Genomic DNA, 24,738 nt, shown 5'->3' with positions numbered 1-24,738 from the left:
CAAAATAATAATATTGGGAATCTCTATCTCCTACTTCTTCATTTCATAGAAGTATTAATGAAATAAATCATAATATGTATATACTACCATATCATTTATTATCACTGCATATCAAATGGTGTAAGTCAACATCCATAAAGACTAATTAACAACATGGATATTTTCACTTAAATTTAACATTAAAATAAAATCTAGTTATTATACTAACACTTTGTATGACCTTAAAAATAAAAACAAAATAACTAAGAGAACAACATAATTGTAGTACATAAAAAATAAACAGTGCCTGCTATCAATGCCTACAAAATAATGTTAATTTCGAATTTAAATAACAATCTCTTATGCTAGTAACAAAATCTCCATCATACGACTGGTGCCTACCTACTAGCTACTAGTAATGTATATTGTAAGCTGTTTTTAACTCAATCAAGAATATATCGAACATACCACTGGTAGTTATAACAATGCAAGCTACAAAACAACAATTTTAAATTCGGTTTACTTATAATACATATTATAATAATATAGTCAGCATCAATGTACCATCAATTGAGTGATAATTACAATATGTGGCGGTTGTTGGGTGAAGATTAGGTATCACAAAGACTATCTTGGACAGCAGCAGTCTGCACTAAGATCGACTAAATATGTATCGAATTTAAATAAACATGACTATTGACTAGCATTTCAATAGCAGAATAGATAAGACAAAAGGATACACTTTTATCTAATTATTCTTGTAGGATGCTGACTGGTTTTACAAATATATGTATGTGTATATAGTATAACATATAAATAACAATATTATACATTTATACACTCAACAAATGTAGCTAAACAATGTATTTTTTAATACACATTATGCTTAAAGTTATTAAGGAGTATGTTCAATTGAATACATCAAATAAAATAGAACACAAATCACACACAGGTCCTAATTACTTACAACCATAATGAAAATGATCCCATTTCACAATGAAATGGCTCAACTTTGTACTCGCGCAAACAAGAAGTATTGGGTTTATTTACAATATAAATATTCGCGCCACTTTACGCACGGTACAGGTTTTACCACTGGTACAGTCAACTACATAAATAAGTGTACAGTTTTTATGTTATTGCAGACGTTGCAATAAGTGAACAATATACTTATTTATGGCAGAGTTTAAAAAAATATATTCTGTGTATGTTATGTACTGTGTTACTGTGACGGTCGATTGAGGCGGGTCATAATGCAATGGCTTTAATTGTGTTTATTATTATTTAAATCAGTGTAAAATTAACTGTTCGACTTTCAATATGGGATTGTGCTTGGTAGCAGATACTCGTATACCTATGTGGAAGAAAAACAGTAGCCGTATATCTGGGTGAGTTCATCCTCCTTGTAAATATAACTGCTTAAACACGAGCTTACAATTCACAATACAGTTGAACCTTCGAAACATTCTAAAATGGATAGTGATGTGATAATATAGCTTATTCCTTTATTACGCAACCATGAGATACAGTCGTGGTCGTAAATGTTTACGAGGTCATGGTGACAAATTATAATGAATACGTATACAACGCCTTTAAATACGAACAAAAATAAAGGTGTGTATTCACGTTTGTTATGTGGTTGATCAACTATTTCTTGTTGTTATTCTGCCCCTCGCTGCAGCACGACTGCGCTGGCAGACTGCCCCTCGCTGCAGCACGACTGCGCTGGCAGACTACCCCTCGCTGCAGCACGAATGCGTTGGCAGACTGCCCCGTTAGTGAGAGGACAAAACAAGTACAGCTTAGTTTAATAGAAGAAATGCCGTGTCACATTTATACTAACATGCTTAATAGATGACCAATTTATTATAGGAGGAGCTTAAAACTACTACAAAAATGCATGTTTGACAAATTTTAACCCTATAAACTGACGGCTTGAAGAGTGACTCAGGAGAGCGTAACTATAGCAACGAGTGACAAGAAAAAGTTGATCGACCCCATGTATGGACTCGACTATGCGTAAACATTATGTATGTATGAAAACAAAATATGATATGAAACTAAGACGTATGATGGATACTCTTGTAACTTTGGGATGTAAGCGAAATTACCCAGAATAAATGTGATTATGGTCGTTGAACACTCATATTATACCTACTTACTTGCAATAATTATATTTTTCCTTTGTCTAATAAAACAATAAAAAGGGTTAAGTGTGGATTTTCGATAGCTACTTACTGCAAGTTATTGTGTATTGTAATGTAAAATACAATACAATTAAAATATTGACGTTAACTAACGCGTGAAATAGAACCTGGCTTAAAAAAACGCGTTTCAAAAGTCATGTTTTGAGAAGTCAGGTTTTGAGGTACAGTCACCAGCACCAATATCTGACACAACAAGCGTGCATAAATATCTGATACGACTCTATTTCTAGGGCCGGAAGGACGTGTCAGATATTTTTGCACGCTCCGCTGTGGCAGATATTAATGCTGATGACTGTACGTTGAGGTTGATTTTATTGAACAATGAAACAACAATTAACAGGACACCACACAAAAAGTGATTACCTACCTAATTCACGTATAACTTTGCGGAGGGGTGGGTATATTAATAAACTACAATGCTAACTTGCTACTCCGCTACCATAAACTCAACTACATATCTCAAACACCACACAAAATGCTAATGCGTTAATCCTATAATACTTAATTTTCACAGGTCGGTAGGTAGGTATAAATTGAAACATTATAAGAAACCCTAAACTAAGTATATTTTTTTTATACAACATTTTCTATACTACGTACTCGATTATTTCTTTCAAAAAGCTTCCTTCATATTTTTTCAAGTCTGCGGTAAAGAGAGTTAGGTATTATTCAATTTAACCATTTTACAGCATTTAACAGCTTTAACAAATTCAGAGGCGTATCTTTTCTGCACGAAAACACTTAAACGTGTATACATACACAGTCGTAGCTGTCTTGCACGTGTGGCAGCGGAGTATCAAGGTAAAAGGTAGTTCACCACACAAAAACTACATAAAATTACAATTTAGAAATAGCTTACATCAGCCGTTTTGAATGTATAATCGGTGGGGACTGCAGTAGAAACGGTAGCTTGAATAATTTGTTCTGAATTAAATGTTTTAAACGCCTAGATTATTATACAGCAAATCATTAGAAAATGCCCACCGAATATGCAGCCTCGTCGCTTCACAGCTATCGGCTGCCAACGAACCCGACAATATAATCGTTAGAAACCGGATAACTAAAGAACAGGTAAAGCAGGCAAGTAGGGAATAATATTGTCAACCTTTCGTCTTAGATGTTATACCTACATATTAATTCTACATGGCATGAGAGCAATTCCAGACATTATCAGCACTGCAGAAGCTAAGATTGAAATACCAATTAAATATGTGAAATGAGCTTTAAAAGTAGACAGTTCCTGGGATTAACCAACCCAATCAGTTTGTCTCTAATCTAGTCTTAATAAATATTGCATGTTCATTGAATATCAAGACAAATTTACTATCGATTCTACAACTTGGTCACTAAACGACTGATCTCTGTTTACCGAAACACAAAGTGTAGTGATACCATTATAATAAGAACTCCAAGCATTGATTGGGTACCCCTGGCCTATAAGCTTTCCGCAAAGTCGCCCATCAAAGTGTTATTCTAAAAATTTGGTTTCCTATTTAATGAATATAAAACAATAAGGAAAAAAATAGTATTGATCTGCGTGAGAGTAAATTATATTGGCCATTCTTAAATTATTATCTTCTTGTCCAACTAATTACTCCTATATGCGCTTAACTTCACATATGTAGTTGGTTTTTCATTCTAAGTATCAGTGTCCATTCCATGTGATTCTCAGGTCTCTCTTAATTTTCTTGTAACTTGTTTTATTAGACAGTACAAAAATACATATGATAATAATTATTAATGCGGTGTATCTTAACAAAATATACAATCTTAGCTTAATAATTAGGTACTAGCTGAATTTGGTAAGTTGTATACCAAACTGGAATAATAACACTGATCACTGAGGTTCTCCGTTGTGGGTGATGTCCTCGAGATAATGATAGCCAAAGCTAATTTAATTCATGTCCAAAATATCTACAAACTTTAAACAGTCTTCGGTTTCACTTATATATACATCCCTGTTGAATCAGTGTGTCATATTTTGTACTAAGTTGTTTATTTTAACAATCGACTATCAAGGTTTTAAACGTTTACCATTCGGCCGCAACTCTTTTGGGGAGTTCATTATTTTGATTATTTATGTAAGGTAAGTGCACTCAATTTCGCTTTCAAGCCTTTAGCGGCAATTAGACTGGAGTCGTTCGCAGCATGCTGCATGCGGCGACCGCAAAAGTGTAAAGAACACGGTAGTCGGCCGCATTCGGCGAGCGACAGCTGCCACCGCCTAAATATGGCCGCCACAGTAGACGGACAAATGTAAAGGCGACGGTCATTCGTCGAAGTAGTTTGAAACAAATTCGGCGACCGCATTAGGTGAACGACGCCGTGTAATTGCCGCTTTTGACAACTGAAGCTACAAACAAAATATAGTAGCATAGCCTAGGGCTTAATGGTTTGTAAACCTGACGCCCAATGGAAATGCCGTTAGTTCGAAACTCACTAGGGGCAGTCATAAGAATGCGCGATAGTTATGAATGTTTGTACCAAAGTTATAGCTATTTATTGCCATTAGTTAAAGTACGAATATCGTCGGGTGACCAGCAAAAGCCACTAAGTACCAAATACCTACTTACAACAAAGCTCGTATCTCAGCATGAAATTACTAACTAATACAACTTTTTGAAGAGCAGTGACAGAAATTTAAGTGAGTTTTGCTTGTCATTCGGCGATGTGTTGTCAATCGCCTACTTAGACCTATGTTGTCTCAAAGGTCATAGTCGGGTTTCCATAGTAAGTCAGCCGCATCAAATGGGCTCGGGTTTTTTTTGTGCGTACCTCTTATAGTGAAGGATATTTATGCTGAGTATGAACATCCTACTTGTGACAGTTCCTGGACTAATTATTTTTTTTCATTACACTTGCTCGTAAACAGTGTCGTAACATGCAGGCTACCTTAGTTGCAACCCCCCAAATAAAACCCTCGACCTTAATGTGCTTGTCATGTTACCCGTGGTCGGTAAATGAGTCAGTGCGCGTACAATTTTTCTTGTCATGAAGCCCAAGGTCGGTAAATGAGTCAGTGCCCGTACTGATGGCGCTGCGCGCGCTGCTGCAGGACTACATGGACCACCACATGCACACGCACGTTGCGGCGCAGGCCGAGGGAGGGGGAGGTAGAGGGCGACGTTGCCAAGAGCCTAAGGTATCGCCAATATTTGGAAGAATTATATATTTTCTTTTACAAATATCTTCGACTTCGGGCTTCTTATAGACTCTCGTTCGTAATTCCTTATTTACCGCCCTTAAGACACAATGTACTATTAAAGTATTGTTGTTCGGGATGTATTCAAGCGATATGCTTCAAATTTAGAAATGATGTTCTTTGTATAGATTTGCATCGTCACCCAAAAAAAAAATACTAGTTATCTTAAGGTACTCCTATCAAAAATCAGCAATCAAGTCAAGTTCTGTATTCAATCGGTGTTTTTCAGTGTCGTATACAAATTGTTGTTGTTATTCGTTGGCATTGGCATTGGTTGAATGGTTCATTCTGAGAAAAAAATCTAGAGGTGTCACTACTCCACAACCACATAAAAAAAAACTATTTTTATATGAAATTGATAAGTAGTATTTTTTTGTTTGGGTGCAAATCTATACAAAGAACATAATTTCAAAATTTGAAGCGAATCGCTTGAATACATTTTGAAAAACAATACATTAGAAAAAATCTTTAAAAAATTATAAGTCATGAAACTGAAGTCTTCACTATAAGAGGTACTCACAAAAAACCCCGAGCCCATTCGATGTAAGGGCCTACTTACTATAGAAACCCGGCTACGGCCTTTACAAAGTAAAGGCGTTCGTATTGCTTGGATACCAACTAAGCCCACGGATACCATACTATTATACGTACAATACGCACACGACTTCGGCACAAACATTTTCATTCAACAAAAAAATGCCTAGTACACTAGCGATGATCGAACACGCAAACCATAACTTCGTTGTCGGGATTACATCACCAGTATCTCGAATCCTACAACACAGCAAACACGAGTTGCAGCAATATGCTTTCGTGCTTCGCTTTATAAACTATTCTCGAATGTTAGAGGTGCACAGAAACAAGCGAGGAATGGCAGGCCATGTTAGTCATGCCCATCTGTTGCGCGCCTTACGACAAGGTCCTACCCAAAATACAAACAATCAAATTAGGCCGCTCATAAATTAAAGTACTAACTGAACGTTATAGGCCGGCCATTTTTCTCTACGTATTACCTTCTAAATGTTCTAATATATAAAAATTGTCTTGGCTATTTCAAAACTCATTTAATATTAGGCAAGCTTCTAGTATTTTCCTTTTAATAAAACATATCTGGATGATCCCCTGTTTGAATGAATACAGACGAAGTAAACTAAGAGTTTTGAATAATGCATTTCTAGTAGTTCTGCTGAAGTGATACGATTCGAATTTTACAATTTCACACGGACAACTCAAATAATTGAACTTCATTGACTATAATAAGCTCTAAGAGCCTGGCACCGTTTAAATTTGCATTTAAGCCCAACAATTATTGATTGGAACATTATTCTAAAGAGAACCGTGAACCCGCTGGCGGCTGGCCGGCCTCAGTGCACTTAACACAGATTTATTGGTCACATCTCTAAGCTCACTGCAGACATTGCGGCAGATTTTTTTGTTCTGCATTTGATGCAGTTAAATGTATGTATACTTATTAGTATATCAAGTAAATTTCCTAAGTGATAATAAAATATATTAAATCTTTGTGCTAACTTACAATAAATTCATTTTTCATAAACTATATACTATTCATAGTTATCATTTTTATCAAGAAAACCAATTACATTTTACTAAGCGCGCTTGGCACGCGTTGGTCTGTTTAGTCAGATACCAGCTAATTTAATAGACGAAGGATAGAGCAAACATTAAGTTAGTCAAGTATTGAGGGCAGTCATACTCCTCACTGCACAATTTATTCACATAACTTCGTTGTTATTTATAACGATTTAAAGTATAGCCACCCAAGGTAGAAGTGCACGCGTTTGAATATTAATAATATTATTTCTTAAAAAATTAAAATATTTATTAAATCTAAATTTGATTTGGACGAGGTGTGGTTTTCTCGAATAACCATCATTCAACTTGAGTGGCATTAATAGATAAAGGAGTTATTTACATGTGTAAAGTAATTTCTTCTGGCTACGCAGTGTAACTTCACCAAGAGATCCACAAACCAATGTAAAAGCAGGCCACAGCAAGTGGACCTCGTGCAGTTTACAGATCTCTGTACCATGATGATAAGCTATGCAAACATATGTTTTTGTCAAACTGGTAAATCTACTGGGATTAAGAATAATTGAACATATATTCGCCTATAAAAATGTGGGTATAGTTTAAGGCGGTCGTACAGGTAGATCAGTAATTACCTAATGCTCTTTTATCACAATCTCATTGCGAATTGTATTGACTCAACTTTTGGGAGCGCGATCCATCGAATAAGAAAACTTTTCTGTAGTTCACCTTCACTGAAGGCATATAAAACGTACACTGTAAAGATATCCAATATCATGGTATCCGTACAAATATAAAGCGGGCTTATATTATTTACAACGGGCGTGACGGTCAGGGCCCTGTTTCTCAAAGCTTACAAGTGTAATAATATTTGTGTTTTGTTTGTTTCGTAAACTGAATGAGAAAATGAAACAAAACACTAATATTATTAGACTAATATGCTTCGAGAAACTGGCCCCAGGTTATGTTAGGTGACTAGAGGTCGACGTAGGGCGGGCCGTCTATCTTGTCGAGGTCGGCGAGCAGCTCGGCGGTGGGCGGCAGCGGCAGCGGCTCCAGCAGCTCCTCGCGCAGCATGTGCAGCGGCGAGGCGAGCGCCGCCGCACCCGCCCCCGCTCCCGCCCCCGCCCCCGCCGGCAGCGCGCCGCACGCCTCCACAGAGTTGCCGTTGATCAGGAAGTCCCGGTTGCTGTAGCTGAACACGCTGCGCTCCTCGCCCAGCTGCGGTGTCGACGGCACCGACTTGGACGAGATGCCGTTCGAAGCGTTCGAGTAGTTAACGGCGCTGAACAGTTCTCTCGATCGGCGCGAGTCTATCTGCAGATTGGGTGCCGTGCGCTTGAACGGTAACGGAGTGCTAGGTACCGAACGTGATGTGTAGTATTTGCTTTTGTCAACCAACTCTGACAGATCGAATTCGATGCTGTTAGCGCGCTTCAAAAAATCCTCCACGTTGTCGGCGGAGGTCGCAGTGTCTTCCGGGAATGAATGATTGAATTGGTTGGATGACTGGCTGAGAAGTTCCCCGTCATTCGGAATCAGTGAATTTAACTGTTCCTCTGTCAAAATCTGTTGTTCGGGTAACGGGCCGCAACCGTTACTCAAAGAGTTAGAAGAATTCAAAAGATTTGGTGGTGCCCCCGAATTAAGTACATTGTTGCTGCTATCAATGGCGTCGTATATTTTGTCCAACGTCTCCGGATTGAGGCCGGCTTTGGAGATGTCACAAGTGTCGGCGAGCGAGCCAAAGTCGCAGAACTCGTTGGGCACGGGCGTAGGCGGCACGGAGCCGACGGGCGTGTGCATGTATTGGAGCAGCGCCAGGTTGCCGAGCTGCTTGAGCGGCGCCGACTGCGAGCGGAACGACGCGTCGTGCTCCGCGCGGTAGTTCACCACCGACTCCTGGAAGAATTGGCTCACTTCGCTTGACAGAGGATCGGCCGACAACGGCTGTCCCATATCTCCGTTGACGCATTCCTTGTATGAGACGTTTGGCAGAAAATTTAAATGTAGATTACTTGAACCATTTGCTACACCTGCGCCAGATTGGAACATATGATTCTTATATTGAGAAGATAATATGTTGGGTGACGGTGGCGCCGACATCGGTTGACAGTACTTGGCATTCGGTCCGCATAACGATGTTTTGTAAAAAAACTTTTGGTCATTGGGAATAGCGAACGGTTTGGAGTTGGGCTCAACTACGCCCAATGTCAAAGGATTACGTCGCTTCCTGCCGTTCAATTTAGGTATAGGACGAGGACAGAGTCTCGAGCGCGGCACCGGCGTGTTTCGCGGACTCACGAAGGGGCTGGCGGCGGTGCTGTGTGACGTCGGCGACGTCTGTAGTGAGCCACCCATCATCATCACCGGTTTATTTACTTTAAATGGACTGTGTCCTCTCTGGACGAATCCAACCGGTGATTTTGTATGAAAATTTCCGGGAGAGTGGCATCCATCAGATATCGGAACGAAATCATACTGCTGAGTTCTTGTTGTTGGACTTTGCGGTACGTTGTGACTGTTACCATTGTAGAGATTGGGCTCCGCGGCTGGTATTTGGGAAATGCCTTGGTTGAGATACGGCACAGGGGTTCCGTTACCGTTAGTGATGGTACCACAATGTTTGCTGCTGTGTATTTCGGACTGGCTGGTCACGGCCGGCCCATTAACTACCATGACGCCAGTGCTCAGGACTGGCTTGAATGCTCCTTCTGTAATCGTGGATTTGGTCGAATGATCAACGGGTTCGAGCACTTTCTCTTGGAGGAGTTGGTCGTTTTTATTTGAAAGAAGATTTTGAGAGCTGGACCCTCTCTGATTCTTTAAATTTTTAGCTAATAACTCTCGTAATTGAGAAATTTTCTCGTTTTTACCCTGGCTATGGTCGTCTTGCGGCTCCAGGCCTGTTTCTAAAAAATTAGTCGTGTTATCACAAGTGTTGGCATCGGTCGGGTGCTGCGGGTCGCCGTCGCGGTGGTGGAAGTACTGCAGCAGTTCCTCCTCGTGCTCCTGGCTGTTGCCCTCGTTGAGGTAGTCGTCGAGGTCGTGCTTGTCGATGTTGCAGATGCTGATCACACGCTCTCTGTTCAATATTTCAGAATGTTTCTCTTCACATATCATTCCCGTTTTAATGTTGATCCCGTCTAGACCGCAGCACGAGTCAGGCGTCGCCGGTCGTTCCGGTGAATTTGCGCCATCCGGCGACGTCTCTTTCGATCTAGTGGTCGCCGGTCTCCGCAATCTGGTGCGCTCGCACTTAGGCGTCGGAGCTTTCACCGACTGCGTCGGACTCGCCGCCTCCTGTTCCTCCCGGGCCAGCGCCGCGGCGGTGCTTTTGGACCGGCTCGATACGTTTTTTGGATCCTCTAAAAAAGCAACCTCCGAACGAACTGAAGACACCGCACAGGTCCCAGAGGCGGAGGTGGAAGCAGCGGCCGCTTCTGCGGCGGCCAGCGCCTGGCGGGCGGAGTTGAGCTTGCCGCCCAGGATCTCGGCAGCGCGCATTTTCTTGGGCAGGTACTCGGCACGCGGGAAGTCGTCGGGCGCTTGCGGCGGCGCGGGGCGCGGCGAGCTGGCCTGCGTCTCGCTCTGGTACGTCTCCAGGATGAGCTTCTTGCCGGGCAGGTGCAGGCGCGCGGGCGCGGGCGCGGGCGCGGGCGCCGGTGGCGGCTCGGGCGGCCGGCGCCGCTGCCACTCGGTGCGCTCCGTCGACAGGTCGAGCGACGCGTCGCTGCTCAGGTTGATGGGCAGGTTGTGCGTGGCGTCGGGGGGCAGCGTGAGGTCGCGCGGGACGTACGGCGGCTCGAACACGTACGCCTCGGGCCGGTACTCGTGGCTGGGGATGGCGGGGTGCGGCGCGGGCGGCGGGTGCGCGCGCGGCGGCGCCGCGTACGGCGGGAAGGAGGGCGCGCGCGTCTCGTACACGTACTGCTGGTAGTGGTAGCCGGCCTCCGCGGCGGGCTCGCCCTCGTGCTTCACGGGGCAGTGCGCGCCGCGCGCCCCGTGCGCCGTGTACGAGGTCGACGGCGGTGACTCACCCGACACGTCTACACCCTTGTTCTTTTTTGGTCGGCCTGGAGTCCCTTGACTCTGAAAATCAAAGATAACATTTTGATTGACTACGGATAAAGTTTAAAATCATTTTCAGCAAATAATATTGCTTTAATCTACAAAAAAAAGATTTTATCAGATCTAGAAAGTGTATAACCTGTATTTTTCGTTTCAGCTGTTTTATTAACTGTCTGCTTGTTGGGTCCTCAGAAGGTACTGGCCCTACTGAAATAAAAAAAAAAGTTTCAACAATTATTAATTACTTATTATTACTAATTATAAATAAATAAATTAAATGTCAATTGTCACTAATTGACCTAGTCCCAAACTAAACAAAGGTAATTGATAAACATACTTATACTTAAATACATATGTGTTAAAACGTCCAAGACTCAAGAACAAAAATTCGTTTCATTCATTCAAATATCTGCCTTGCCTCGATCGGGATCGAACCCGCGACTTCAAACTTCAGTTATTAGTCAGGTTCTCTAAACACTTGGACATCCGGTCTTCATTTACCAACATGTGACCTGATTTGGCCTCGGTTTAATTGAAACATGGTTGAAATTTTGTTTTAATGTTTGCAAAGTAACAAACCGTGCGTGGGTGCGAGCGGGGGAGGAGTGTGGCTTGGCTGCGTGTGCGGCGCGCGCGACGCCCCGCCCATCGTGATCAGGTGGCGAGACAGCTCTAACATGCTCGTCAACTTTACACCTGAACATACAATAGTAAATTGTGCATAAAGGGCCGTAAAAAGGGGATTACTAACAAGAGTCTATTAAAAGCCCGACGCTGAAGGCGGAGAGCTTTTAATGACTCGAGTTTGTGACGTGATAAAAAGAAATGAACATTCTCGAATAATTTGTTCACCCTTAATAGGTTTGTCAACCTTATCTCAAGACATTTAATTTAGGACCGTAACTGTTGCTAATTTGGATTGGCTTTGATATATCTTTGGTGGTATAGTAGTACATTGTTGTAGAGGCTGGAAATTAAGCAACAGATGATCGAGTTAGTTTGAAGGCTGACCCGAAGGGGAGGCCTTCGATAATACGCGTTTATCTAATGCACTTTTGGTCGAGACTTAACTGAACATTGTACTTTTCACGACCACTGCGAGGGAAAAAAAAACATTTTCACCTCATCACCTCAAACAGGCAGGTTTTGCTATGAGAAATCAGTGAGCAAAATCGCATTTTCAACTTTACTTTGATCTGTCATTTCACTTCAACACGAAAAAAGCGATAGGATCAAATGTGTTGATTACAATCTTAAATCAAATTTTTGGCATTAAAAATATATCGTATCGATACAATAAATTACATGACAACGAAATATTTCCAAAATGTAAATTTTCCTTATCTTCTAATAAAGTATGCAACCTCGTTGCACGAAAGCCGCTTCTCGGATGACACTATTTCCCGGCCCGGATAATACCGGGATGGAAATACCGACCTGTTTTTCGTGTACACACCCATAGAAGCTCCTGTCAGTTTGTATGAGCGGGTACACCAAAAACAGGGCCGGTATTTCCATGTCGGTGTTATCCGGGCCGGGAAAGTGTCACCCCCGCTTCTCTTGTTTTTTTTAAAAAAGAATTCGGTATATGCCTCTTCAATAAATGGAATAAATATTTGTTAAATTGAATGAATTTTTAACCAATCTATTTATTTTTATGTAATAGAAATCTTAATAAAATTCATATTTAAAGGTTTTATAACATTATAATAAATTACACGTTTATTGTTCAACCTTTTTAATGACCCCAAGATACCTAAGGCTTTTTGCAGTATTCAAAAATAAGTGTGACATTAGTACCTTCAAGAAGTTCTAAGTTCAAATTACAATGCAATGTTATGATTATAAATAAGATTTGCATTGTACTCGTATCTACTGGAAACTTTTTTATGGTTTTAAATATTGTGATTATTATATTTGTTTCTTAATAATCGGATTCTATTTTAAAAAAAAATGTGTTTGTTTAGTAAACAGATAGGTATAGGTGGTTTTATTCTTATGTTACATTTAAATTATGTTCTCGCTGCTGAGGTGAAAAATTGTATGTGTCACACGAGACCAAAGTTTTTTTGCATCTCGTGTATTTGAATCCCTTGCCGCTCTCAGGATTCTAACCTAGAATCACTCGCTGACGCTCGTGATTCAATTATAGCATCCTTCGCTTACTCGGGATTCAAAATCAACACTCGCAACAAAAAACAACTTTGCTCTCTAGTTGCACAAATAACTATTGTCACAAAACAAACAATAACAATCCAAAGACTGCGTTGCTCCCGCCGATTTCAGTTTTTCTTTGGTGACATAATTTTTTTTAAACGAGTCCGTTCTTAGTGGCCGTATCCAAAAGCCATATTTAAAAATTAAAAACGTCGTCCTCGTCATGTCCGACTTACTGCCACAGCAGCGAGCATACTAGCGCACTGGGCAGCCTGGCTGTTCAGCCAGTAGTGCAGTGCCGTGCGCAGCAAGTCTGTGGCGTTTTTTCATACTTAAATAAATTAAATCATTTTGTGCATATTATGCTTTTAAGAAAAAAAAACACCTCATTAAAGTAATAAATGATGTATTCTCTTTGGTCAATTTAATATCACATGCAACAGACGATTAATTTTGATTGGTCCGATTATCGTTTCAGCACGCCGGAAAAAATATTCTGACATATATTCTAAAAAGTCGTATCGTACTACGAAATAGATATATGTATAGATACGACCTGTTACCGTAATGTGTTACCACAGTACAGAAAAAAGGAACAGTATAACGTCTCGGCAGCGTTCTTGATATAATTAACTACGCCTGCTCGGTACACAAACGCGCGGTTCATAATCGGTTTTATAATCTCAAAACATACGTATATATTTGTAGTTATACATACAAATATGGCTTGGTTAATAGCAAAAATTAGGCGAAAAATCTGCATACCTAACTTGCTTTCAGCCCACTCGAGCACTGTTCTGTCAGAGTCACGTGTTATGTCTCTTGAGTCCTGTAAAAAATACAAGTTGTACCTTACTACTCTTAGGCCATTGCCACATGGAGCGCATTTCAGTGGAGATCTTCAGAAACTAAATGGTAATAGAGCTAGAAGGTCGACGTATCCCCTAGTGCGCCAGGCGACATTAAATTATATACAATAAAAATATTAGAGGTCCGCACTGATGGTGAAGGCGTTAACAGCGACAATTTGAACTTAGCTTACTTTAGATGAATCTCCCAAATCCGGTAACTGTGGGACTTCCAACTTTATCTTTTTTCGAAGACCAGCGTAACAATATCTGTAACATTTTAATAAATCTATTGAATAAGGCCGTGCATGTGGTCATAAAAGAAACATTTTAAAAGAGCTGAGAAACCATCATTGATAAAATTACACATTTTATTCGTTTCCAAATAAATGTATCGCAACTAAGTAGGTACATACACACAAATGTATACTTAAATAGCTTTCAGTACTATTCATATTGCATGCCTCTTATGAGTGCCTTTGTTAAGTTCGCTAATCAATACATGATGTAGTGAAATATAGATCTAGACAAGAGTGCATAAGTTACACATTCGCATTGCATTTAGGTCGTGCGTAGCGGTCAAAGGGTTAAGTTAATTTAAGATTAAAACGTCCATTTTCATACGTATTTGTAATAATGGTTACGTGTTCATAAATCCCGTTTATATAATACTTTCCAATGCACGTTGTCAATCTACTTTACTGCAGTATTCGCTGAGTAGGTATTGACGTTTATATTTCGTTTAAAAAAGGTTAGTAAGCACTCCGCAGTAAAGATGCAATGCAAAAGGAGAATACGAGATTAGAAGCGAGTTGCTACTATTCTTATTAAACGACTGCAATGCAGACAATATTTGTTATTACAACTCATAGCATTGTTTTGAATAGCAAAACTATTAAAATGTACGAAGATATTTTGTTGCTTGCGTCAACGTACATATAACATAATCGATAGTTAATACCTTGTAGAAACTTAGCAGTCTTTTAAGGTAATGCTTAGCAGTAAAAATTTTATGTAATTGTCCGCTGCCCGCGACTCCGTCTGCATAGCAATTTGTTTAACGCTATCCCTCGGGAACTGTTCAATTTTCCGGGATAAAAATTATCCTATGCCCATCCTCGCAGTGGCGGATTTATATTTTATGAGTGTATGCTACTTTATTTCTGCCGCCCCATGTACCTTGTTAAAATAATAATTTTCTCGTCTTCTGAAATCTGCCGCTGCGAGAACGCTGCCGCCCCTAGGCCGTGGCCTATATGGCCTATAGACAAATCCACGACTGCTTCCTCGGGATTCAAACTATAGGTAGAGTCGTTCACGATGACGCGTGCCGTGGTTCTTATTACAAGTCATTAACCTGTCCTCTCCCAGAGGCACAAATTTGTGCCCAAAGTCCTTTGATCCTGTTATCCTGGGAGATGACAGATTCATATCTAATTTAAAAAAATCACGGGTCTTCGTGGATGGCACTAGGTATATCTGTGTACCCAATTTTATCTAAATCGGTTCAGCGGTTTAGACGTGATGAGGTAAAAAACAAAAAGACATACAAACTTTTGCATATTTATAATATTTGTGAATTAAGAGTAATTAATGAAATAATCAACATCTATGGGGTCAAAAAAATTGCACATATAATCCTACATAACAATACAAGCTACCATACAAGGCTCGTCGCCAACACGCGTGCAAGCTAAGCATATGAGTAGAAATTTTGCTTAGTGCTTAAACTATGGCATGCGATACTAAAACTTATTTAAAGTAGCAGTGCTTACAGACTTCGAATATGTCAATGATAATAAGTAAAAGTAGTGCATTCAAAATCAGTCATCTTAAAAGTCAAATTATCAACTCCTTGTTTTTGGAAGGCGATTAAAATAGTTTTCGGCATATTCATACATAGTATAAAACAAGTTATTATGTCTATTTTACTTCGCGCATATATAAATTAATCAATCAAACATATTCGCACAGCGCTGTTAGCGAAAAAACTAACTTAGGAGCTTATCTCACTTGTTGCACTAATAAATATCTTATATTGTGCCGACAAATTCATTCACATTAATTATAAATATCTAACTCGGGCCGTTACACTCTCTGAGTAATCAATTCTGGTTAAGTTAGCGCGTGGTGGATAGTCACACTTTGTACGAAACTCGAAACTGCGTGGCTACTACGAAACTCGAAACTCGAAGTTCGTGTCGTGCGGTCCCTCTAACACTTATACTATTTAATACGAGAGCGAGAGGGATCGCACGACACGAACTTCGAGTTTCGTAGTAGCCCTGCTGGACATTCACGATGCTTATATTCAATGGTTATTCCGTGAAATTGTGTTTTGGCAGTAGCATGGCATATACATCTATACAATTATTTTTATTGAATCGGAGCCCCAACGCCCTTTTCCTTGGTTTTTCTGATAGCATTATCTTATCTGTTACATTACATCGACGAAAGAAATCAATCTCTGCAAAATGGTAATTTATACTATCTAGGTCATTATTTTCTTTATCTTTTCAGTAGGTAAACGAAAAAGAAAAAACTTGTTAATTATACGATTTTTCCTGACAAATCATCTCATTTATCAAAATTAGGCTAAGATTTTATTAATTCGGTCCATAATTTACTTGTACAGTCACTGGCAATAATACATATCGCATAGGACAAAGCACTCAAATAATCTAATACGCTCTATCTATCTAATATGGCTATATAAATAAAGATGCGTTACATATTTTTGAGTTATTTGTCCTATCAGATACGACATAGTCTTTAGTCTTTCAATTGATCTTCTAGTGCTGAAGAATAATTGCTTATACTTGAAAGATTACTATTCAGTGCCTACTTACATGACCATGCAAAGTGCATAAACGATGGTATTCCTTCACAAATAAGCATACCTACCTATACTTATAAGTAATTAATTAGAGTAATTACATCATACCTTCGCCTTTAGCAAAGACCATTTTAAAAGTAAATTATTGAATAAAGTGGAACATTTACTGCAGATTAAATAAATAAATCAATTTGCCAAGTTAAATCAGTTATTGAGTTAATATGTACAGTCACCAGCACCAATATTTGACAGAACAAGCGTGCATAGATATCTGATACGACTCTATTTCTGGGGCCGGAAGGACTTGTCAGATATTTTTGCACGCTCCGCTGTGGCAGATATTAATGATGGTGACTGTACCACATGATTACTATGCAGTAATAAATGAATTAGGAAAATAATACGTTACGAAAACTTTACGCTGCATGATAAGAAAACTAGTAAAATGAATTCGCACTATGCGCGCCGATAACCGCTGGGGCAAACGAGTTCTTGAGTGGAGACCGCGAATCGGCAAGCGTGGCGTAGGACGCCCTCAGACTAGGTGGAGCGATGATCTTCGCAGGTTAGCTGGCAAGAACTGGATGAGACTAGCCGAGGATCGTGCTCAGTGGCGTGCAACTGGAGAGGCCTATGTCCAGCAATGGACTAAGATAGGCCGATGATGATGATGATAATGATGATGAATTCGCACTAGCAGGGTGCAAGTAAAAACAGTGATTTGATGCGTCGTTGGGTTTTACAAGATTTTATTTAACTTGCCGTGTTAGCCATCTTGGAAATCAAATTAAACCAACTTCTAGTGGTCTTGTATGTGGTATGTGTGTAAGTTGGCATGACACTGCAAATGCATGTACTGTCTATCAGTCACCAAAAGCACCGTCAGCAAAAATCTCGCTTTAAAAATCCAATTTTTAACAACTATACTTATAGTAAGCAGTTAAATTACAACAAGTAGATCCATATGTTATCTATCCAGTCGCTTGTTGAATTTGATGTTGTTTGTTTGAATATACATTGCAGTCGTATATCAAAGTCTATTTCAAAATAATCTCTGGGCATTTGTATAACTAAGACAGAATATTACATGATTTGTGTATTTAAGGGAAGCGAATGCGAACGAAATTAAATACATACAATACCCAGATATTTTTTATATCAAAATAGGTATAAAATATTAGATATATTAGTTTTCCCTTAAAAACTAGTTTATACAAGGATAATTTAATATTTTATGTAGTAAGTCGGTAAAGCATGCAGTTTTCCAGTAGACTTTTTTTTAAATATCATTGTATATGTATTTTTAAGTACGTGAGAATCAAATGATGCTGTAGCAACTTGTGATTTTAAATCCATATGTAAACAAAGAAATAAAACTGCTTGGGCTAATATGTAGTTCTGTTTAACTTGTAGTTCACATATATATATATTTAAATTTATTTCTAAGAAACTTACACAGCATAACAGATAAACAGTAAGGCACTGCGCAAGACAAACACAGAGATGAGAGAAAGAAATAAAATGACAAAAAAACAAAATAAAAAAGTATATAACAAATCAAAAAAAAAATACAGGTGGACACACGTACACGCATCATCTCACAGAACCTAAACATTCATTACATACACTAATCCAACGACCAGCAAACACGTCACACTCTGGAGCTGATGCAAGAAGGCCATAATAACTATAGGTAGGTACTTTGTACTTTATTAATACAATGACTAATTTACCTGGAATTGCCGCGAGTACCGAGTCGCCGCGGACGGACGCTCGGATAGACTTGCTTCATAACTTTGCCAAAATCAGCAGTTGAAAGAGGTTTCATGTTGCTGCTCATGCAATGGGCGCTGTTGACAACAGAAAACTATAATTAGAATCATCATTTGTTTATTACATGAAAATAAATTAATTTAAATATAATCATATTTTGTAAATAAACACAGTGAAGATATAAATACCCCTCCTGATATCTATTCAATAATCTACAATTAAATAGTCGACGTGAGGTTAAGCGACAAATAACATTTTCAAATTCCTCCAGATTGGCGCTAGAGTACCAAGTGTCTGAAAAAATTTAGTAAATATTGAACTAAAGTAAATGATGTGAGAAAACCTGGACGATAATTTAATTTGCGCGATCTATTAAATACATTTTGGATGATTTTACTGTTTATCGTTATAAAGCTTCTTTAAAATATACCCCTTGCTGTTGTAGTGCCGCCTAATTTAACACTTTATAACGGGCACTTTTCCATACACAGTTTGCGCTGCTTCCCTCTACCTACAATCCATAGTTACTTGTAAAACTGCCTTTTATATCGAGTTGAGTCTAAAAATCTTACTTTTTTGCCTATCTGCCTATATCTGTAATCTGTAACCATCCACATACATTTTGCTCAGGAGAGGGGCTCTGCTACACTGGTTACTGTATGTATTGTAAAACTCATACCTACCTGGAACCTGCGGTGCGCAAGTCTGACTCGCACTTGGCCGGTTTTTTACAAGCTTTTATTTAGTTTCACCTGTCCCATTGTCCTGTCTGTCTGTCTGTCATCAAATCTTGCAAGTTAAATTCGACTAACTTCCAGTAGTCCGATTGACTTGAAATTTGATATAATATACTTATGTAAGTTGCGTGACAATACAATAATCTGATAGTGACATCCTGGTAGTCCGGCCAGGATCGTCTCCACAGGACGGAACTCTTCAACAGTTAATGGCATCGACTTGAAATTTGGTATGCAGATGTAGTTTGGGTGACAATACAAATGTACAGTCAGCAAAAAAACTTTTATTAAAAATAAAAAAATTGGCAAAAACTTTTTTTAGTTTGTACCTACAGATATTGCAGATAATTAATTATTCACGAATTGTGTGTATGTACCATTTTCATATGTGTGTTTTCATGTTTTTTGGTTAATTTGTAATTTTGTTGTATTCGTGTGTCTTTTGTGATAGACCTGATAGTGAATAAATGTATTATTTCTCTCTTCCTTTCTTTCACGATAGATTCAAATAACTTAAATTTATGTGAAATATTTTGTTTAAACTTGTAGGGTGTTTCACAGGTTAACAATGTTGTGAATCATAATCATAAGTATATTCAGGAATAGCACAGGCTAATACATTATGGCATTATAGGAATTTTGATAAATTAGATCTCACCAATTTCATAAATTTTTAACCATCCTCTTTTCATAGAAAAAAGGCGCAACACCTATGTTCTGTTGCGAAAAACAATCCGAAACAGCCATGACTATTTGGTAACACATGTTATTATGAAAACCCCACAATCTGCGCTGTGACTAGTAGTTTTTAAATAAAAAAATATTAAAATATTCAAGCTATTACACTGATTATAAACTAGCCTTAACCCGCGGCTTAGACCGCGTTAAAAATACCTGCATGAAAAACTTTAGCTCTAATTATTAAAAATAATTCTATAATAATCTGTGTATTTTGCCCGTGAGTTTTATGGTAATAATCACGAAATAGAAAAAAGTATGCCCCTTTTTTGGGGTTGGGGGAGGGAGCGTGTACAAATTCTCAAAAATGTAAAAAATAACACAGAAATACTCGAGTGTAACAGACATTAGAGTAATACGCCCTATGTTTATATGATAACCGAGAATGTACTATATATATATGTATCATACTATCATACATATATGTACCTTATAATGTACCATATAATAGACTCTCAACCTTTGTAGTAGTTCTAATTATGCTGCCAGTTCAGAAAATATTTTTCTTTGTAATAAAAGGCTTAGCTTTTATTTACAATAATCGCCAACATTTCCAAGTGTGTATGGACGCGCATGTGAGCATTTCAGGTGACACTGGTTTTGGTACATAACAGGACGAATGACATTTCCACTTGTTTTTTATCATTATTTACACGAAGATAACCATTTACTTGCACTACTCATGTTTCTATGGTAACTCAATATACAACCATACTATCCATACTAATAAAATAAAATAAAATAAAATAAAATAAATAAATAAAAGAATAGCCAATGGATGGAAGAAATATTGGTCCCTAAGGGAGATCATGAAAAGTAAAGAAATAAACATACACATCAAAAAGAAAACATTCAACACCTGCATCTTGCCATGTTTAACTTATGGATCCGAGACCTGGTCACTTACAGAGCACCATCGTGATAAACTGGTTAAGTGCCAACGGGCAATGGAAAGAAGTATGTTAGGACTAAAGTTAAGCGACAAAATTAAAAGTACAGAGATAAGAAAGAAAACTAAAGTGTCAGACATTCTCACCCGAATTGACCATCTAAAATGGAGCTGGACGGGACACATGCTGAGATGTAAACAAAATAAGTGGAGCAAACAGGTCACACTGTGGTACCCTAGGGATAGCACCAGAAAAAGAGGACGCCCAATAAGGAGGTGGGTGGACGATATCCGTTTGACCCTGGGGCCACAGTGGACCAGAGTAGCGGATGACAGAGCAGAGTGGAGATTGTTGGAGGAGGCCTATGCCAGAAGGCACACCGATTTAAGGGATATTCTATAAATATTTGTAAAAAGTGTTAATCGGAAATAAAGGGCTTTATTATTATTATTATTATTATCCATACTAATATTATAAATGCGAAAGTGTGTGTGGATGTATCTTTGTCCGTCTTTCAGGTCGAAACGGAGCGACGGATCGACGTTATTAATGGCATAAAGATAGTATGGGCCAGAGTGACACAGGCTAATTTTTATCCCGGAAAAATGCACAGTTCCCAAGGGAACAGCGCGCGAATTCCACTCGGGCGAAGCCGCGGGCAAAAGCTAGTAACCAAACTCTAGGTCTAGGACTTAGACCTAGAGTTACCCTTGGGAATACATGACTGGGATGTTAAGTACCAGACTTTACCCATTTTATGTGTTTATTACCTGACTGCAAGGAATGGTAATGTTTTTACAAATGAAATAACTATTAAAGCAGTTATGGTATAGTTGGCATTTTGTTAATGTAATTTAGTATGTATATCAGTTATCAGTCACTAATTCGGAGTCTTTACATATGCTATAAGCTTAATATGCAGCATCAAATTAGCAAATGTCTTATACTTTTATGTTATAGACTAATTATAAAAATCAAACTCACTACAGAGCACTTACTAAAGTATCACCCACATTTTAAGCATTTGAGTCATAAGAGCAGAGATATTTTAATTATACATATAATAGGTACAGCTTTTTTCCTACTTACCACAATCATCATCATTATCATCATGTTTGCCAGAACATATCCACTGCTTAGCATAGGCCTCCCCAAGGACCAAAATACTTATACTTATGATACTTTTCTAAATTATAGGATACCTGCTGTTTTTAGTATCAATGATTTTGCATTTATTATTTGTAACAACATTATTTATAAAATTCAATCAGGCTATGCCTAAACATTGTACATGATAAGCATGTACATTTTATTATGCATGTCACTTAATGCATAGTTTACTGTAATACTTATTTTTATGTTGTAGATATTAATATGGTAAGTATGATGTTATTTTTGATTTAATATCCATAAACCTTTATTTTTTAAAGTTATTTACTAAAAATCAATGTCTATTATAAAGATAGTACAAAATATTTAATAAAAATAAGAATAAAAGATTTATATTAAGTGAATTGATAAGATAGGCCTCATTCTTTTACTAATACTATAGATAAAATTGTTTATTTATGTTTATAGATAAAAAAACTATAAATAAATATAAGTGAAGATGCTACTTGAAAGAATTCAGGTGGTACTCACATGTATTCATCATACACATCCTGCTTGGGCAGGGAGACATCAGGGTCTACTTCCAAGTGTGTCTGTATCCATGTTACAGTTTGCTGAAGTTCAGCCCTAAAACATACCATTTATTTTTAACTGTTAATCCATAATGATGAATTTTAATGTCAGTTATTCAGTTACCTGGAGCCCAATGGGTTTATTGGCTGCTTCAGTGGGTCGTGAGGTGGTATACCAGTGGGCAAGCGCAAGTATAGCAGAAGTCTCTCTGCTCCACTCAGAGCCTCCACTTCTTCCAGCAGCTGTGCTACCCGTTGCCTTCCCTCATGGCTAAATAGTCACATTATAAACAGTCAGTTGATGTGAACCGCATAGGATTATCTATCATAAAATCAATGTATGTTGCAGTTTTATGTAGATAAAATGTAAAATGTAGTGTAAAATGTAAACATGTGTGTGTTAGAAAATGAGAACTAGAATAAGAAGACTATTGGAGTTGATTCATACTGAACAATACTGGTGAACTTAGTTAATGTCATCTCTTCAACATTAATTTAGGGATAATTACTTATTTAGACAATAGTCCATCAAGCATGTAAATTAGGTATATTGTTGTGGTCATGGTAAAGATAATTCACCTGAGGGTGTTCTCAATAAACTGCTGCATGGAAGCTATTTTTCCCGAGTCCATCCCGGACTCCTTTCCCCGCGGGGGATCGACGTCAGGATCCGCGGCGCTGGACGGACCCGGATCTTCACTTGAAGCGGAAATACTATCTTTATCGTAAGACGCAGTTTGCGTATGTTTTGGATGATTGACATTTTCTTGATGAAGTTTCGCGTCATCCACTAGTTCTCGCTCAGACTTAACATTTTTGGAACCGTCTTTAGCCCAAGGTTGAAATGGAGCTGTGCTATCCATTTTAACCCACGAAGGATATTATAATAACATAATTAAATTTCATATTGTACATTTTTCTTATCTGATAAATGCGTAACAAAACCCCATCTTGACATTTGATCAGCTGTGCGGTGAGGTGGAGCGAAGGGGTAACAGCAGTGTTGCCAGATATAATACGAGAATACAAAAAGCGGGAGCTGCGCTTTCAAAACGCGGATTTTTAAATTAGCGGAACACGTTTATAGGTTTTTTTGTCACGTTGAAAACTCGAAGAAAAATCATAGTACAACTAGTGCTTCCGCTGCGCCGTAAGCGTTCGGGTGCGACCTTTTTCCACGAGCAAGTTGTAACATGTAAAAATTGATCGTGTATATTTTAAAAAAGGGAATCCGCGTTAGCTTAACGCGGATAGCGGGGCCAGTGGCAAAAACGCGGGGTAAAAAGCGGAAAAGCGGGGTGTCTGGCAACACTGGGTAACAGAAGTACAAGAACACAGAGCCGACTAAGTACCTAAAGTTTTTTTACTAGTGACAGACGTTCCATTTTGGCAGACGCCGACCAAGTATATATATGCGTCAGATCCAGATCACCGTCAGATACCGATACCGACTATAACAAAGCCTTATTATATCTAATTTTGTCTAAGAGCTCTTTCAGATTATCCGATCCGATATCGGTATCGGACGACGATGGTCGACACCCGATAGTAGAGACTAGAGACCATGTGCTGTTTTCACATATTTCCGACCAAATCGTTCCTCCGATACGGCCATTTGCTCGAAAGTTTAGTGCACACACTAAGAGAATTTAGATACACGTATAGCACAAATACAAACATATCGTCCGACAGCCCACGGGCGTCCGATGGTGCCACGAGCATGTCGGGCCGGATACTATGAAAGATCTGATATCGGCGTCCGATATCGATATCGGATCGGATAATCTACGAAACACTTTAATGGCGCGTCCGCACCGGGCCAACGAAGGCCAACGAAGGATATTCAACGTTGGCTCTGCACGCTCGTTGACCTTCGAAGGTGCGTGTTAGCGAATGCCACCGATCGTTCGTTTGCGTGTGCCGGCGATCCGAAGCGTGGCGGTAACATCAAAGGAATAGCGTAGAGTGTGGACGTCTGATTTATCCATCTCGTATACCTCGTCTATATTTCACACCGTTTACGTCACTTAAGTATGGAGAGCTCATTACAGTATATAAAACTATCAATTA

At 38.8% G+C, this 24,738-nt stretch overlaps 1 protein-coding gene across 2 annotated transcripts; it reads right to left on the bottom strand.

Annotated features, from left to right (window-relative positions):
- Nucleotides 1-77: 77 nt before the first annotated feature.
- On the bottom strand, nt 78-23,635 carry LOC141428626 (uncharacterized). Of its 2 annotated transcripts, none has more exons than XM_074088634.1 (9): nt 23,248-23,635; nt 22,793-22,939; nt 22,628-22,723; nt 18,582-18,698; nt 14,207-14,282; nt 13,930-13,993; nt 11,587-11,703; nt 11,147-11,214; nt 78-11,028 (listed from the first exon to the last, which is right to left on the bottom strand). In XM_074088634.1, exons 1-9 carry the CDS (start codon nt 23,529-23,531, stop codon nt 7,912-7,914), a joined length of 4,086 nt encoding a protein of 1,361 aa, XP_073944735.1. In that variant the 5' UTR covers nt 23,532-23,635; the 3' UTR covers nt 78-7,911. The 2 variants fall into 2 exon arrangements, with proteins under 2 accessions (XP_073944735.1, XP_073944741.1); XM_074088640.1 differs by having other exon boundaries at nt 11,147-11,211.
- Between the last annotated feature and the right edge of the window lie 1,103 nt (nt 23,636-24,738).

This window comes from Choristoneura fumiferana, chromosome Z (genome assembly GCF_025370935.1).
Source record: "Choristoneura fumiferana chromosome Z, NRCan_CFum_1, whole genome shotgun sequence".
Classification (NCBI taxonomy): Eukaryota; Metazoa; Arthropoda; class Insecta; order Lepidoptera; family Tortricidae; genus Choristoneura; species Choristoneura fumiferana.
Note: the sequence above shows the minus strand (reverse complement) of the source record. Positions and strands in the feature narration are given on the sequence as shown.

Bases quoted from the DNA above. Each gene is read 5' to 3' on its own strand.
- LOC141428626 (XM_074088634.1), bottom strand. From the start codon at position 23,531: ATGGATAGCACAGCTCCATTTCAACCTTGGGCTAAAGACGGTTCCAAA. The intron at 18,699-22,627 runs GTGAGTACCACC...TGTTGTCAACAG, and splicing joins GATGTGTATGATGAATACAT to CGCCCATTGCATGAGCAGCA. The intron at 11,215-11,586 runs GTTTGTTACTTT...TTTTTATTTCAG, and splicing joins CCCGCTCGCACCCACGCACG to TAGGGCCAGTACCTTCTGAG.